The following is a 15,204-nucleotide window of genomic DNA, read 5'->3' on the forward strand; positions in this document are numbered from 1 at the left end:
TGCACTTTAACCACGTGATTTTTTCTATTACAAATCTCAAATAGTGGAGTACAGAAGCAAATAAATAAATGATGGGTCTTTGTTCCAAACATTATGGACGGCGCTGTGTTTCAGTAATGGATAAAATATCATACTCACATAAGTCTATTGGTGCATTTTGTTAATTGACCATGATCACTAAACTCCTCGCATTTAGGTGTTTATTAATACTAAGTACAGCCAGTCTCCCGTTTTGTTTATTTTCAAACATTTACTTTGTCAGCCATTCAAATTCACTAACTAAATTTCTACTTTCATTGCCAGCACAGCCCTCCTCTTTACTGAATCTTTGCTCAGTTTCTCAGAACCCTGTCAAGATCATTTAAACATCAGTCACAAACCTGCCCGAAATTATATTAGTACCAGTCTTAAAGTGCAGTCTGGCATACAGAAGTCCCATCTGCATCATAAAAAATGATTGCTCCCCTATTTATAGAACTCCCTGTAACTACCCCCTATTGCTTCTCTCCCTGTACAGCCACACTCTTCAGCCATGACACTTGGTCTTGGCTTCATTCTCCCTGGGGAAACACTCCTCCATCAGCATTCAGAACACAATACAGGGCTCGAAATTAACAGTTGCCCGGGTGCCAATGGCGACCTAAAGTGCCGCCGATCGACCTAAAAAACCGTGCCATTTTGCACTTTATCCGTTTATTTATTGTGTATATATATTGTGGATGGTATATAGACAAACTGAATATTTATCTCCTGTGGTTACACAGAAAAGCTGGAGAAACTCAGCGGGTGCAGCAGCATCTATGGAGCGAAGGAAATAGGCAACGTTTCGGGCCGAAACCCTTCTTCAGATCCTGTTCTGTATTATGTTTACATATTCTGTTGTGCTGCAACAAGCAAGAATTTAATTGTCCTATTTGGGACACGTGACAATAAAACTCTCTTGACTTGGACTTAAGCAAAATAGGGTTCTTGGGGGGAAAAAAAGAGCTACCATAAGTGTAATTGTGTCTCGTTGGGTAACTATGGTAGGATGAAGACTATTCCATGCTTTAATTGTATGGGGGAACTCCATGGAGCAGTCAGCATCTCTGGATAGAAGAATTGGGTGACATTTCAGGTAGAGACCCTTCTTTAATTTCCCCTGGTTTTAGTGTTTTTAGTTTAAATTAAAGATACAGCGTGGAAACAGGCCCTTCGGCCCAACGAGTCCACACCAACCACCGATCACCCATACACTAGTTCTATCCCACACATTAGCAACGTAAGTCAAGAGTGTTTTATTCTCTCACGTCCCCTTTAGAACAATGAAATCCTTACTTGCAGCAGCACAGCAGAATATGTAAACATAGTACTCTGTAAACAATGTTATAAACGAGAAAACAAAACAGTGTATATTTATATATGGATACTAGACTAAGTGGGACCCGTTGGGTCCCAGCATCACACGGGAGGGCTGGTCACCCACAATTCCAATATTGGCAGCCAATGGGGGGGGGGGGGGGGGGGGGCTAGTATGGGTGTTGCGGGCTAAGGGATTGATCTCCAGGGGGCTAGTATGGACATTGTGGGCCGAATTTATTCTCGTGCGATGCCACCAAATTCAAGTGCAGTTTCTTACCACTTCAAGCCGGGTGCAAGGCCACCAAATTCAAGTGCATTCATACCATTTCAAGCAGTGTGCAAGGCAACTAAAGAAAGCGAGTCGTGACTTCTCCCACCTCTCCATCGTGCAGAGACTGAGCCACGCCCACACTTCTGGATTTTATAGTCCCTCCCCCACTCCCACCAGAAGGAGCATGGCCTTCAAGGTGTGATTGACAGGAGAGGGAAAAGGAGCAAACTCCATACAGATAGCACCCATTTTCAGGATCAAATCCGGGTCTCTGACACTTTTAAGCAACTACTTTACAGCCAATGTACTGCCCATAGTCTTGAACTGAATTAAAGCATACAGTAGCTGTAAAGGGGAACAAAGCGTCACTTAGAGATTTAAGACTGAAAATGGATAGGTTACTTTTTTTTTAGTAACCAAAGTTATCAACGTATAATTATTTGTGCGTTGGAAAACAAAATATAATGGCACTGCTGATGGACTTGCTGCCTCACACGCCAGAGATCTGTGTTCGATCCTGTCCTCTGGCAATGTCTGTGTTGAATTTGCACATTCTCCCTGCAAGGGTGTGGGTTTCCTCCTACATCCCAAAGACCCATTGGCATTGTAGGTTTACTTGTCTCTGTAAAATTGACCCTAATGTGTAGAGAGTGGGTGAAAAAAGTGGGATAACAGAACTTGTGTGAATGGGTAGACAAAAATGATGGGAAACTCAGCGGGTGAGGCAGCATCTATGGAGCGAAGGAAATAGGCGGCGTTTTGGGTCAAGACCCTTCTTCAGTTTGATGTGAAGGTTGAGGGGGGGGGGGGGGGGGGGGGGGGAAATTGGAGAAGTCAATGTTCATTCCGTTGGGGTGTAAATATGAGGTGCCGCTCCTCCAATTTACGGTGGGCCTCACTCTGGCCTTGTAGGAGGCCCAGGACAGAAAGGTCGGATTCGGAATGAGAGGGGGAGTTGAAGTGCTGACCACCGGGAGATCAGATTGGTTATTGCGAACCGAGCGGAGGTGTTGGGCGAAGCGATCGCCAAGCCTGCGCTTGGTCTCACCGAGGTTGATCATACGCTGAATAATCCAAACACATTTTTGTTTGGAAGTGGAAATAAATAATAGAAATTGCATTCATTGCAACGTGTAAAAAGAGTTGAGATACTGTATTATAATTTTGCTGCGTGTCATTGTGGTATATGTCATGTCTTGATCGGTGAATATGTTTAGTTTGTAACTTTATTTGAAGCAGAAATAATATGTGGATGCTTCATTCAGCTTAATCCGACAGGTAACTACGCACTTCGTCCAAGCACATTATCGCACGTGTCATTCTAAGGCGACCACCTTAAATGACCACCTAAACTGTCATTTGGCAACTTACAAAGCTGATTAGGTTGCCTGTCTGCAAACAGAGAAAAAAAAGTGAGAGCTCTGGAATACCAGTGAGAGTGTAAGATGCCCTCATTGGTCTCATGAGCCACTTACTTGAGGGCCTGTCCCACTTTCACGACCTAATTCACGACCTCTGCCGAGTTTGCCCTCGACTCATACTAGCAGCATGGTCATCACAAGGTCATAGGAGGTCGTAGCAGGCCGTGATGCTAGTCGTAGGTACTCGTGGCATCAAGTAGGTTGGGCCGTTATTCTAGCCTGATGAAAAATGTCCATGAGTAAAAAAGGTTGTGGATTAGGTCGTGAAAGTGGGACAGGCCTTTTATCTGATCCTTCGTCTGTCTGGCAGTCAGGCACTGCACTCTCAACTGCGAGAGGACACTTTCTGCAATATGTCATTTATAGAGTAGAAATGGGCAACAGTGTCAGCCACTAATATTCAAGCTCCAAAAGCCAGTACTGTAAACTTCTCCAGCTGATGAGAGATTTCCTTAACCAGTGGCCATCCAGGATGCAGAAACATTCTATGGTTCTCACTTGACATGGCATCTGTTCTACACATCTGGGTGCCATGCCATAGCATGCCTCTTTATCTACACACTATACACACTCACTAAGCAGAAGTCCCAGAACAAAACCTTTCCATTATTGCACTGATTTTCTCCACTCATCAAAATCCTGTTTGATACTCTGCAAAAGAACTACATACATTACTCTACTACATGCGTGCATGCATTAGCAAAACCCTCCTGCATTTTTACCTGCTAACATCCCTACCTGCAGATCGAGTACTGTAGCTAGCCACTGTGCAAAAAATGTGCAATCCCACCAGGCTAACTAATAGTGGAGAGGCGTACTGTATGACCAACTATCAAAACAATGAAAAACTAGAAGGGTTAGATTATTATGATCATGGCCACAAGGAATATTATGTTAATCTGATAACAAATGTCAGATACACAAAATGTTGGAATAGCAGGATAGGCAGCATCTCTAGATAGAAGGAATGGGTGACATTTTGGGTCGAGACCTTTCCTTAGATTGTCAGTCTGAAGAAGGGTCTCGACCCGAAACATCACCCATTCCTTCTATCCAGATGCTGTCTGTCCTGCTGAGTTACTCAAGCATTTTGTCTATCTTCGATTTAACAACATCTGCAGTTCCTTCCTACACCAGAATTATTTCAGTATAGCTCTGTAGATATTTAATGAGATGCATTCAAGCATGGAGCCGTGTGTAAAATTGAGATTCGGGAAGACATCGAAAATTTTCTGAATCTGCTGTACGTACATAACCTTTGCAAGTTACAAATGTTTCATATAATCTTCCTAACAGCAGTTCCAATGCAGGAAATCTTAATATTCCTTAGTTGCTCACCACATATTAATAAAAGCTCATAAATCTGTAATTAACAGACACTATATTTGACCTAGGAAGATTCTTGTAACTTAAAGGTACAAGAGTTCCCAACCCTTCCGTGATTACAAATCTTGCTTAACAAAAAGCACCAATTAATGGAGTAACAAAAGGAAGTTCATTTCAAATTACTAATTTGAAGTGATTCCAAATGATATACCACCCATCTCCTGCTCTTGATATCTCACAGCACTTTACAACCAATGTTTCATTTCTAGTGCTTAGTGGCGGTTGTAATTTAATTATCTCCATTGAATGTGAAAATAGGAAGATCTAAATTAGCATTAGGATATTTGTTTTGATAATAGTAGAAAGTGAACTATGCTGTAGTTTCAGACTTAAAACTAAAGAAAAACAGAACAAAATGGAAGGTAGCAGCCTTGCAGGGCCAATTTTATCAAAAGCATGTGGCCAGAATTTTAAAATAAAGATCAAATAGTATAAATACAATGGAATATGTCTGGAATTATACCCTTCCAAGTGCATCATAAACCCTGTTAACCTTGTCTTTCAAAAATATTCTTAATAGAACAAGTTGCATTTATGCAGCAATCTCATGATATTGCAAAGCATAATGAAGTGTAAACATTGCAAAAGTCCACAACATGTTACTGTTTGTGGGATTTGGAGTGGGCTACTCGGCTCCTTACGCCTGCTTAAGATCTGACTCTGCTTTGCCACTTATACCCAATAATTAATCACTTTGTTTATCAAGAAACTATATCTGCCTCTGCCTTAAAACTGTCTAAAGACTTTGCTTCTCTACTCTTTGCAAAAAGTTCCAAAGACTCAACCTTCAAGAGAAAAAAAAATCCCCACTGGTTTTAAATAGGCATGCTTAATTGTATAAAAGGCGACCCACTGTTCTAGATTCCAAAGAATCATTATCTTCACACCCAAGCACAAATTGACAAAAACAAGTAACATGTCATTTATTTTAGAAATTCCCAATGAGAAAAAAAAATGATTGAACGGTTCACGAAAGAAAACTTCCCTAATCATCTTCAAAATAATTCTGTGGGATTTTTTGCAGACACAACCTCGGCTGAAAGGCAAGCAGCACTTGAGGTTCAAGTTTGTGGAATTAGGTTTGAATTGGATTAAATTCTAAAGACAAGACTGCTAACCACTGAGGAAAAGTTGGTACCAGTTACTTTGAAGTTAAAAAATAGGCATTAAATCCAACTCTACCCAATTGGCATTTCGTCGGGCGTGTAAAAATAAATTGGGGGGGGGGGGGACTCAGATAGCATCTGTACATGGAAAAACACCACCTTAAGGTCAATAACTGTTTCTCCACAATGCTGTCTAACCGAGTATTTCTATTTTCCACCAGATTTCCAACATACACTATTTTCGTGTTGATCCATATTCCTAAAAAAAAGAAATAGTATCATGGCACACATAATGCGACAGAAGTTGTGACATCTCCAGCACTAATAATCCTACCTTAAACTCCCGGCTCAGTTGCGGGGTGTACTCCGAAGTCCACAGGGCTCGGACCAAGGAAGCGAGCTGTTCGGTAACTTCTCCACGGGAGTCTGACTGGCATCTGGATCGGTATAAAACTCCATTCGATTTGGAGGTCTTATCTTGCTCTAGCTGTTCGTCCTCCAGCTCCCGACCCCGGGAGTCCCCTGGCTTGGGAGAGTCCGGGCCGCTAACCGCCAAGTCCCGATACTGTTCCAGGGCGAGAAACTCGGCGAAGAGTTCGGTGTTGCTCAGACATTGCAACACGGCGTTCATGAAGCAGGTGTTGCCGTGGTTTTTGAGGCCGGACACTCCCGGTGGCTGCCAGCGATCCCCGGGAGCCGGCGAAAAGCAACTGTCGGACGAGTCGCTGCGACCTGCAATGGCATGGTGGTTGACGCCGCTCATCATCATGATAATGGATGAGGCCGAGGTGACAACACCGACCCCGGGTCCCAATCCGATCCCCATGCCCATGGCCGCGCCGGCCCCCGCCGTTCGGAAGTTCTTGAAGCCGCCGTCGTCCTTTTCATCTTCGGCTGACTCCTCGGTGCCGAAGTGCGAAAGGGTGGAGAGAGTCTTCAACACCCGGCTCATGAAACTCCCGACCGAGCGCGCCGAGCCCCGCCTGAAAAGTTTCTTGCTGAATGATTTCTTCTCTTTCGCTGCCGACTTAGACATCTTGCCGCCTCCCTCCAAAACAAACAACGCGAATTTAAAAGTTAACACTCCCCGAAAATGTTAATGAAAAAAGTAGGAATATTCTGCATTTTAATTTCAATGTAAACATTTTTTTTAAAGATGCAATAATTGCAAAATGCTACCTCATTTGCAATCGTATCGTTTGTGATAAAAAGCAACAATTTCTTCGGCGCAAAGAGAGAGTTGCGAAATGCAGAAATCGGAAACGAAAAAAGCACCCAAGATATAAACGGAAACATAAGTGGGAGTGCAAGTTGCGAAATGGAATGTGCCAATTTTCCTTTAAAAAAAAATGCGATATGATGGATTTAAAGGCAATACCGTGAATGTGAGAGTTGCAGCGGCGAGCGGTGATGTTTGCAGCGAGCTGCCCACTACGCGTGCACCTCCCCGGGTCTGACCCCGCGCTGACCCCAGCGCTGTCTTTCGCTCCCGGCGGCGGCGGCTTCTCCTCAGTGAAGAGACGCCGGAACCATCGGGCGCCGTCGGATCCCGCGGCCCCGCTCCTTCAATCGGCCGGTGATCGGCATCGCCCCGCGAAACAGGCGGGCTCGTAATGACGGCGTCTCACTTCTTCTCGATTCTCTTCACTCCCCCGCCCGCCCTCCTTCTCTCAGGCCGACGGGGAATCTAAGTGGAGCTCCTCAGGAATCCGCGGCCTGCGGGCTGCCGGCCGCTGTCCGGGCCGACGCCCTGCGCCTGCCTCATTATCCTTCTCCGCCGCCGCCACTAGGATCTTGTTGAGCCCCAGCCTGTGTCGAAAGCAGACGGCCCTTCTCCCTCCGCTTTGGCTTTCCGCCACTAATCCCGGCTGGCCCGCACGGCCCTTGTTGCCGCTGCCCACCCACTTTCCTCAACCATCACTCGGACGGCCTGGCTCGCGAGCTCGCTCTCTCTCTCCCGCCCTCTGGTGGGCGGCGTCCTCCGCCCGTCACCATGGCAACAGCCAACGCCCCGCCCTCTTTCCACTCCCATTGGTTGTTTGGGTTCAGGTCTTTTTTTCCATTCGACATCGTTGCTGTCTATCACGCCCCTTCCATCATTTTGGACTGGGCAGACTTGGTGTCAGTCATCTGCCCCTCCCTGCGGCATTTGATTTAAAGGTAAGCAAAAAAAACACAATAAGGTTTGATTAGTTCCACAAGGGAGGGGTTACGAGAGTAGGATTTTTAGATGATACTCTTGCTCGCAATTGTTCACGATGGGGAATTTTAATGCAGAGAAACCAGTACTGCGATTCTCCTGGAAACGTTGGAAATCTCAGAAAGAAAGAAAACGAAAATGTTTTAAAGATTGAGCAAATCAGGCACCGTGTGGAAAGAGAAACGGCGTTTCAGGCCTGAGACCTTGCACCTGAACTGGAATCGTCAGACACCAAATCTATAAAATGTTGTCCAATGTGTTGATGTATTTTGAATTTGAAAACTTGCAACAGGCTAATTAGTACCCATCAACTACAAATCGCTGTCTCCTAGTTAACTACTGTATTATTCGTGTAATAATAATAATAATAATAAATTTTATTTATGGGCGCCTTTCAAGAGTCTCAAGGACGCCTTACAAAAATTTGGCAGGTAGAGGAAAAACATGTAAGGGGAATGAAATAAATAGTAGGGACATGACTAGTACACAAAGTAAAGACAGAATACAATTCAAAACACAATACGAGGCAATTAATGCACAGATGAAAAGGGAGGGGAACATGGGGCTAAGGATAGGCAGAGGTGAAGAGATGGGTCTTGAGGCGGGACTGGAAGATGGTGTGGATCAGTTGGGGGAGGGAGTTCCAGAGCCTGGGAGCTGCCCTGGAGAAGGCTCTGTCCCCAAAACTGCGGAGGTTGGACTTGTGGATGGAGAGGAGACTGGCTGATGTGGATCTGAGGGACCGTGAGGGTTGGTAGGGGGAGAGGAGATCAGTGAGATAAGGGGGGGGCCAGATGGTGGAGGGCCTTGTAGGTGAGGATCAGGATTTTGTAGGTGATCCGGTGGGAGATGGGAAGCCAGTGAAGTTGTTTGAGGACTGGAGTGATGTGATGCCAGGATTTGGTGTGGGTGGTGAGTCGGGTGGCTGCGTTCTGGACCAGTTGGAGTTGGTTGATGTAGGTGGAGCTGATGCCAAGGAGAAGTGAGTTGCAATAGTCTAGTCGGGAGGAGATGAAGGCATGGATGAGTCATTACCTAGTTAATTTTGGATCTGAGGTGTGTTGACAAACTTATTCCACAATTTGGTTCATGGCCCAAGGCTGGTGCTGGTTGTGAGGAGTAAGTGTTTTTCTGAGTAGAAGTCTATGTGGTGTGTTGCAGAAATCAGTGCCTATATATGCACGTCATAAAAATTGATTGTGTCGCAGATAGTGAAAAGTCTATATAACAATACAATAGGACATAAATCAGATGGGAAGTTGGATTAACCATATAACCATATAACAATTACAGCACGGAAACAGGCCATCTCGGCCCTACAAGTCCGTGCCCATTAAGTAATGGGACATGGATTTTAATCCAGAGAAATGTGAGGTGGTGAAGATTTTAAGGGTGGAGACCTTGGGAGCATAGTATAGAGGAATCTTAGGGTGCAGGAGAATAGAAAAATGAAGAAAGCATTTTATATATTTGCATTTCGTAGGCCAAGGCATGTCATGCTACATCTATTCAAAATGTTGGTTAGATCACATTTGATATGTGTATAGTTCTGGTTGCCACCATACAGGAAGGATGTGGTAGCAATCCAGAGAGTGCAGAAGAGTTTCACCTGGGGGTTGCCTGAATTGGAGCATTGCAGTTATAAACAGACTAGACTAAGTGGGACCCGTTGGGTCCCAGACACACGGGAGGCCTGGTCCCCCAACACAACCCATTCCCCAACGCAATATTCCACCACTCATTTCTGCTCATTGCCCAGTACTCCCTCCCCCTCCTCTTCATGGAGGGAGGGGATTGGGGGTGTGTGGGCAGGGGGAGTGCAGGAAGGGGAGAAGGGGGAGGGGTTACATAGAAACATAGAAATTAGGTGCAGGAGTAGCCCATTCGGCCCTTCGAGCCTGCACCGCCATTCAATATGATCATGGCTGATCAACCAACCCAGTATCCCGTACCTGCCTTCTCTCCATACCCCCTGATCCCCTTAGCCACAAGGGCCACCCTCTGTGGCAGAGAGTTCCAGAGATTCACCACTCTCTGGGGAAAAAAGTTCTTCTAATCTCGGTTTTAAAGGATTTCCCACTTATCCTTAAGCTGTGAGAGGGTCCTGGACTTCCCTAACATCGGGAACAATCTTCCTGGGTGAGTCCAACCCGGGGGAGGGGTTGTCGGGAGGGGTTGGAAGTGAGGGGTGTGGGGGGGGGGGGGGGGGGGGGGGAGGTTGTGTGTGCGGCTCTCGGGCCGGACGGCTCATGGGTTAGGGGGGCTGGGCTCTCTCACTCGCGGCTTCTGGACTCTCTCACTGACGGACTCTGGACTCAGCCCCGCCTCCGGGGGTTTTAATTCTCCTCACCCCAGTGATTGACAGTGGGTGCCGGAAGAGGCGTTACCTTCATGGTAACTGACAGGCGAGAAGACCAATCTGCTGATCTCACGATATTTAAACCTTCATAACTTTTGTAATCAGAACACAATTTGGTGCACTTGGAGCAGGAGGACGGTGAGTAAGGTGGCGATATATCCTAGCGATATTGGGTACCGTTTTTGCGCAAATTTAAAAACAACGCAAACGGGAAGAGGACAAGATGTGAGTTTTAGTAATAGTATAGAGATAGAAGATAAATAGATAGATAGATGACATTGGATGGACTGAGATTGTTCTCATTATAAGGCTGAGGGATGAACTTTATAGAGGCTTATAAAATTATGAGTGTAGCTATGGCAGATGTCATTTGTTTCCCAGAATATGGGAATCTAGAGCTCGAAGACATATGTGATGGTGAAAGGAGGACATTTAAAGGAAATCAAAGATTAGTTTTTTTTTACACAGAGGGTGGTGGTAGAGGCAAATACAATTACAATGTTTAAAAATCATTTGGAAAGATACTTGGATATGAAAGGTATAGTGGGAGATATACACAAAATGCTGGAGAAACTCAGCGGGACAGACAGCGTCTCTGGAGAGGATTCGGTGACACTTCGGGTCGAGACCCTTCTTCATTGACATTTCGGGTTGAGACCCTTCTCGACACACAACGTCACAAATTCCTTTTCTCCAGAGATGCTGCCTGTGCCGCTGAATTACTCCAGCATTTTGTTTCTATCTTCGATTTAAACCAGGTCCTTCCTACACAAGGTATAGTGGGATATGGGCCCACAGTGTAGACAAATGGAATTTGCATAAATATGCATCAAAGTTAACATGGATGGGGTGTGCCAAGAAGGCCTTTATCTGTGCTGTATGATTCTATGATTTTAAGTAATAATGGTGCAATTGACTTGAAATGTGCCTCCAAAGAAAGTAATCACTAGATTACTACCAGCAACCTGTGTTAGTAAGTATTGTGTAGAAATAAAAAAAGTGGAGCTGATGAATGTCTGTCTGGAATTTTATTGTAGGGAGTGCTCCACGTCCCTATGGAAATAGGACTGTTTGTGAGGCAGGTGGGACCTCTGTTTGCTAAATGAGTTGCATCTCAGTGGCAGTGGGATCAATATCCCCGCAAAGCAGGGTGTGGCAGAGACTATGGATTGGTAACAGGGGAATTAAATTAACTTGGTTGAGGAATTAAGTTCTGGGGATAACTTCCGAAGGAAGAAAAACTAAGCTGTAAATAGCAAATGTTGGCATTTAGGCAGTTAATGTAAAAGAGCCAAATAACAATAGTGTATTGGAGACAAGCATACAAACATTAGTGTGCACGTACAAATGGAGTAAATATAAAGTTTAAAGCTCCTTATCTTAATGTATACAGAGTTTGTAATAAGATGAATATGTTGATGGCATTATTAGAAATAAATGAGTGTGATTTGTCAGCCATTACTGAGACGTGGTTGCAATGTGACAAAGCTGAGGAAAGAATATTGAGTGGTTTCCAGTATTTTGAAAGGATAGGCAGAAGGGAGCTGGAGAAACTCTGCTAATGCTTTTGGCTCAGAAGTGCAGGATGTAGAATCATTTTAGATAGGGATAAGAAATATTAAGCCACTGGGAGTGGTATATTGGTGTCCCAATTATAGCTACACTGCAAAACTAGGTGTGAAACTAGACATAATTTTTTTTAAAGTACTGTAATAATTATGGGTGTTTTTAATAATTGTTTGGAAAAATTGGCAAGGATATTCTTAAGGATGAGTTTATGCTTACTTGGTTTTTTATTTTGTTTTATGGAATCAACCAGGCAACAAGCTATTTTAGTCTGCTGTTGAGCAATTAGACAGGATTAAGTAATTATCTAGTTGTAAGGATCCCTTGGGTAACAATGATCATAGCATAACATTGTGGTGGCTAAAAATCTTGGATCTGAAACTAGACATTTAAAATGTTATGAAGGCATAGTTGGCTCAGGTGGAAAAAGGGAAAATAGATTAATGGGCAAGATCCCCAAGGGCAACATTTTAAGGTGCGATTTTTAAAATCTCAACAAAGGTATTTTATAATGGAAAAAAGTGTCTGCAGGGACACAACACTCGTCTAAGGAAGTATGGTATGAAACAGAAAGAACGATCAAATTGTTGGCAGGTTTAGTGGAAGGCAAGAGGATGAGTACATGTTTGAAACCAATAAAGGATCTCAAAAATAATACAATCAGAGAGATGATGAAATTGGAGAAAGCCAGCAAATAATATAAAAACATACAGCATAAACATCTACAGGTATTTGAAAAGGAAAAGAGACTAAAGCATACGTTCCTCTCTCAGATGATTAGACTGGGATTTAATAATAGGAACCAGAGAAATGCCAAGATTCTAAATAATGAGGATCAGTCTTCATTTTTTTTAAATCCTAAAATAGATAATTAAGGGCCTATAGGAAGAGAAGAACATAAAACCATCGCTATAGTATTACTTGGAAAATGTACTAAGCAAACTAATGGGTTAAAGACCAGCCCCATTGCCCTGAAGGCCTACATCATAGGGACTTAAGTGGCTGCAGCGATGGTGAATGTGTTGGTTATACTCTACTAGATTTCCTGGATTGTCCAAATCCCAATGGATTGGAAAACCATTGTAAGACAATCCTCAAGAAATGATGGCGGCCAAAAGCTGAAGGTCAATTATCCTAACATCTGACATTGGAAACATACTGACATCCATTATTAAAGAGATAATTACATGGAACGATAGTGCATTGGTTAACTAACAATAAACAGACAATCTGAATAAATGGGTGATTTTCAAAATGGCAGTCAGCTCTCAGTGAGATTCAGATCAGATTTAACTTTATTGTCATTGTCAGTGTACAGTACAGAGACAACGAAATGCAGTTAGCATCTCCCTAGAAGAGCGAAATAAATATGAGCAATAAATAAATCTATTTACGTGCATGCAGTACGGTGGGAGGAGTGTCCGGGGGGGGGGGGGGTGATTGGCAATCACCGAGGTACAGTGTTGAGTAGTGTAACCGCCGCAGGGAAGAAGCTGTTCCTGGACCTGCTGGTCCGGCAACGGAGGGACCTGTAGCGCCTTCCAGATGGTAGGAGGGTAAACAGTCTGTGGTTGGGGTGAGAGCAGTCCTTGGCGATGCTGAGCGCCCTTTGCAGACAACGCTTGCTTTGGACAGACTCAATGGAGGGGAGCGAGGAACCGGTGATGCGTTGGGCACTTTTCACCACCCTCTGCAGTGCTTTCCGGTCGGAGAGAGAGCAGTAACCATACCATACTGTGATACCGTTGGTAAGGATGCTCTCGATGGTGCAGCAGTAGAAGTTCACCAGAATCTGAGGAGACAGATGGACCTTCTTCAGTCTCCTCAGGAAGAAGAGACGCTGGTGAGCCTTCTTGACCAGAGTTGAGGTATTGTGGGTCTAAGATAGGTCATCGGAGATGTTGACCCCCAGGAACATTAAGCTGGAAACACGTTCCACCTCCGTCCCGTTGATGTGGATGGGGGCGTGCGTGCCGCCCCTAGACTTCCTGAAGTCTACAATGAGCTCCTTGGTCTTCTTGGAGTTGAGGGCCAGGTTGTTGTCAGCACACCATGCTGCTAGGAGCTGGACCTCCTCATTATAGGCCGACTCATCGTTGTTGCTGATGAGGCCAATCACCGTTGTATCATCTGCATACTTGATGATGGTGTAAGTACCATGTACAGGTGTGCAGTCGTAGGTGAAGAGGGAGTAGAGGAGGGGGCTCAGCAGACAGCCCTGTGGAATGCCGGTGTTCAGGGTGAGGGTTGAAGAGGTGTGCTTGTCTAACCGAACAGACTGGGGTCTGTTGGTTAGAAAGTCCAGTATCCAGTTGCAGAGGGAGGGGTCGATGCCCAGGTCACCGAGTTTGATGATCAGTTTAGAGTGTATGATGGTGTTGAATGCTGAGCTGTAATCGATGAACAGCATTCTTACGTAAGTGTCTCTGTTGTCGAGGTGGGAGAGGGCTGAGTGAAGTGCCGTTGAGATGGCATCCTCCGTACTCCTGTTCTTGCGGTAGGCAAACTGATAGAAATCCAATGTGGGGGGTAGGCAGCATTTGAGGTGTGCCAGGACCAGCCTCTCGAAACACTTGGTGATGATGGGAGTAAGTGCAACTGGGCGGAAGTCGTTGAGGCTTGCCGCAGAGAGGTCACAAGGATCAGTAATGGGGCCTCAACTATATATGATTTATATTAATAATTTAGATAAGAGACTGAATGTACTTTAGCCAAACATGCTGATGAAGAATTTGCAAACGACTGCAAATAGGTTAGGTGAGTGGGGAAGTAGTGGTGAGAGGTAGGGACTGATTGTGTATATATATTTTCATGTGGGAAAACCATATCTATCAACAGATGTGTTACAGAAATTCAGGGATGCCCACCATGAGCTTTGATGTGCAACCTTGGGAACATGGGATCGGAAAGTTATCTTCTGATACTGGGCCCTCATCATGAAATGTTACCTCTTCTCACCCTGCTCATGTTACCTGACCTTCTGAGAGTTTCCAAAGTTTTAATTTGAGATTTCCAGCATCTACAAGGCTATTTTTAATTTCAGAAAATCCACCGTATTGTTCAATCTGTCTTCCTAGTCATTGCCAGCATACAGACCAGAATGTGCTAATTTTAGGATTTAGCTACCAACAGCAAAACTACCAAATATCCAGGATCTATTGAATACCAACTGGGAAACCCCGCCAATCACTATCAGGATCCTAAACTGCTGGTCTGGGAGCTGATGTGCAAGCTCGGGAATGGAGATTAGACCCCTTCCATGTAAACATAGAAACATAGAAAATAGGTGCAGGAGGAGGTCATTCGGCCCTTCGAGCCAGCACCGCCATTCATTGTGATCATGGCTGATCGTCCCCTATCTGGAGAGCTGGGAAAAGAGACACAAGAGACTACAGTTCCTGGATAAATTTATGAGTAATTTTGGATTAAACAAGATCAAGAATTGCTGATCAGACATTGGCGTTGAAGAAGTGTTCTCTCTCATTAGGGAGAGGTGAAAGAATTGGACTACTTTACCCTAGAAGTGCCGGAGGGTGCCGCTCATTGAGTTAATT

At 44.6% G+C, this 15,204-nt stretch overlaps 1 protein-coding gene across 2 annotated transcripts in view; it reads right to left on the reverse strand.

Moving 5' to 3' along the window:
• Positions 1-7,462, reverse strand: part of usp31 (ubiquitin specific peptidase 31) — an 84,010-nt gene extending 76,548 nt beyond the window's left edge. The window contains exons 1-2 of one of the 2 annotated variants that reach the window (XM_055651284.1): positions 6,904-7,462; positions 5,860-6,569 (exon numbers count right to left, since the gene is read on the reverse strand). In XM_055651284.1, coding sequence (XP_055507259.1) covers positions 5,860-6,561 — 702 coding nt within the window. In that variant the 5' untranslated portion in view covers positions 6,562-6,569; positions 6,904-7,462. Of the gene's footprint in view, positions 1-5,859; positions 6,574-6,903 lie in introns of both variants that reach the window. The other variant, XM_055651283.1, reaches the window with a different exon arrangement.
• Positions 7,463-15,204: the final 7,742 nt, after the last annotated feature.

This window comes from Leucoraja erinacea, chromosome 20 (genome assembly GCF_028641065.1).
Source record: "Leucoraja erinacea ecotype New England chromosome 20, Leri_hhj_1, whole genome shotgun sequence".
Lineage (NCBI taxonomy): Eukaryota > Metazoa > Chordata > Chondrichthyes > Rajiformes > Rajidae > Leucoraja > Leucoraja erinaceus.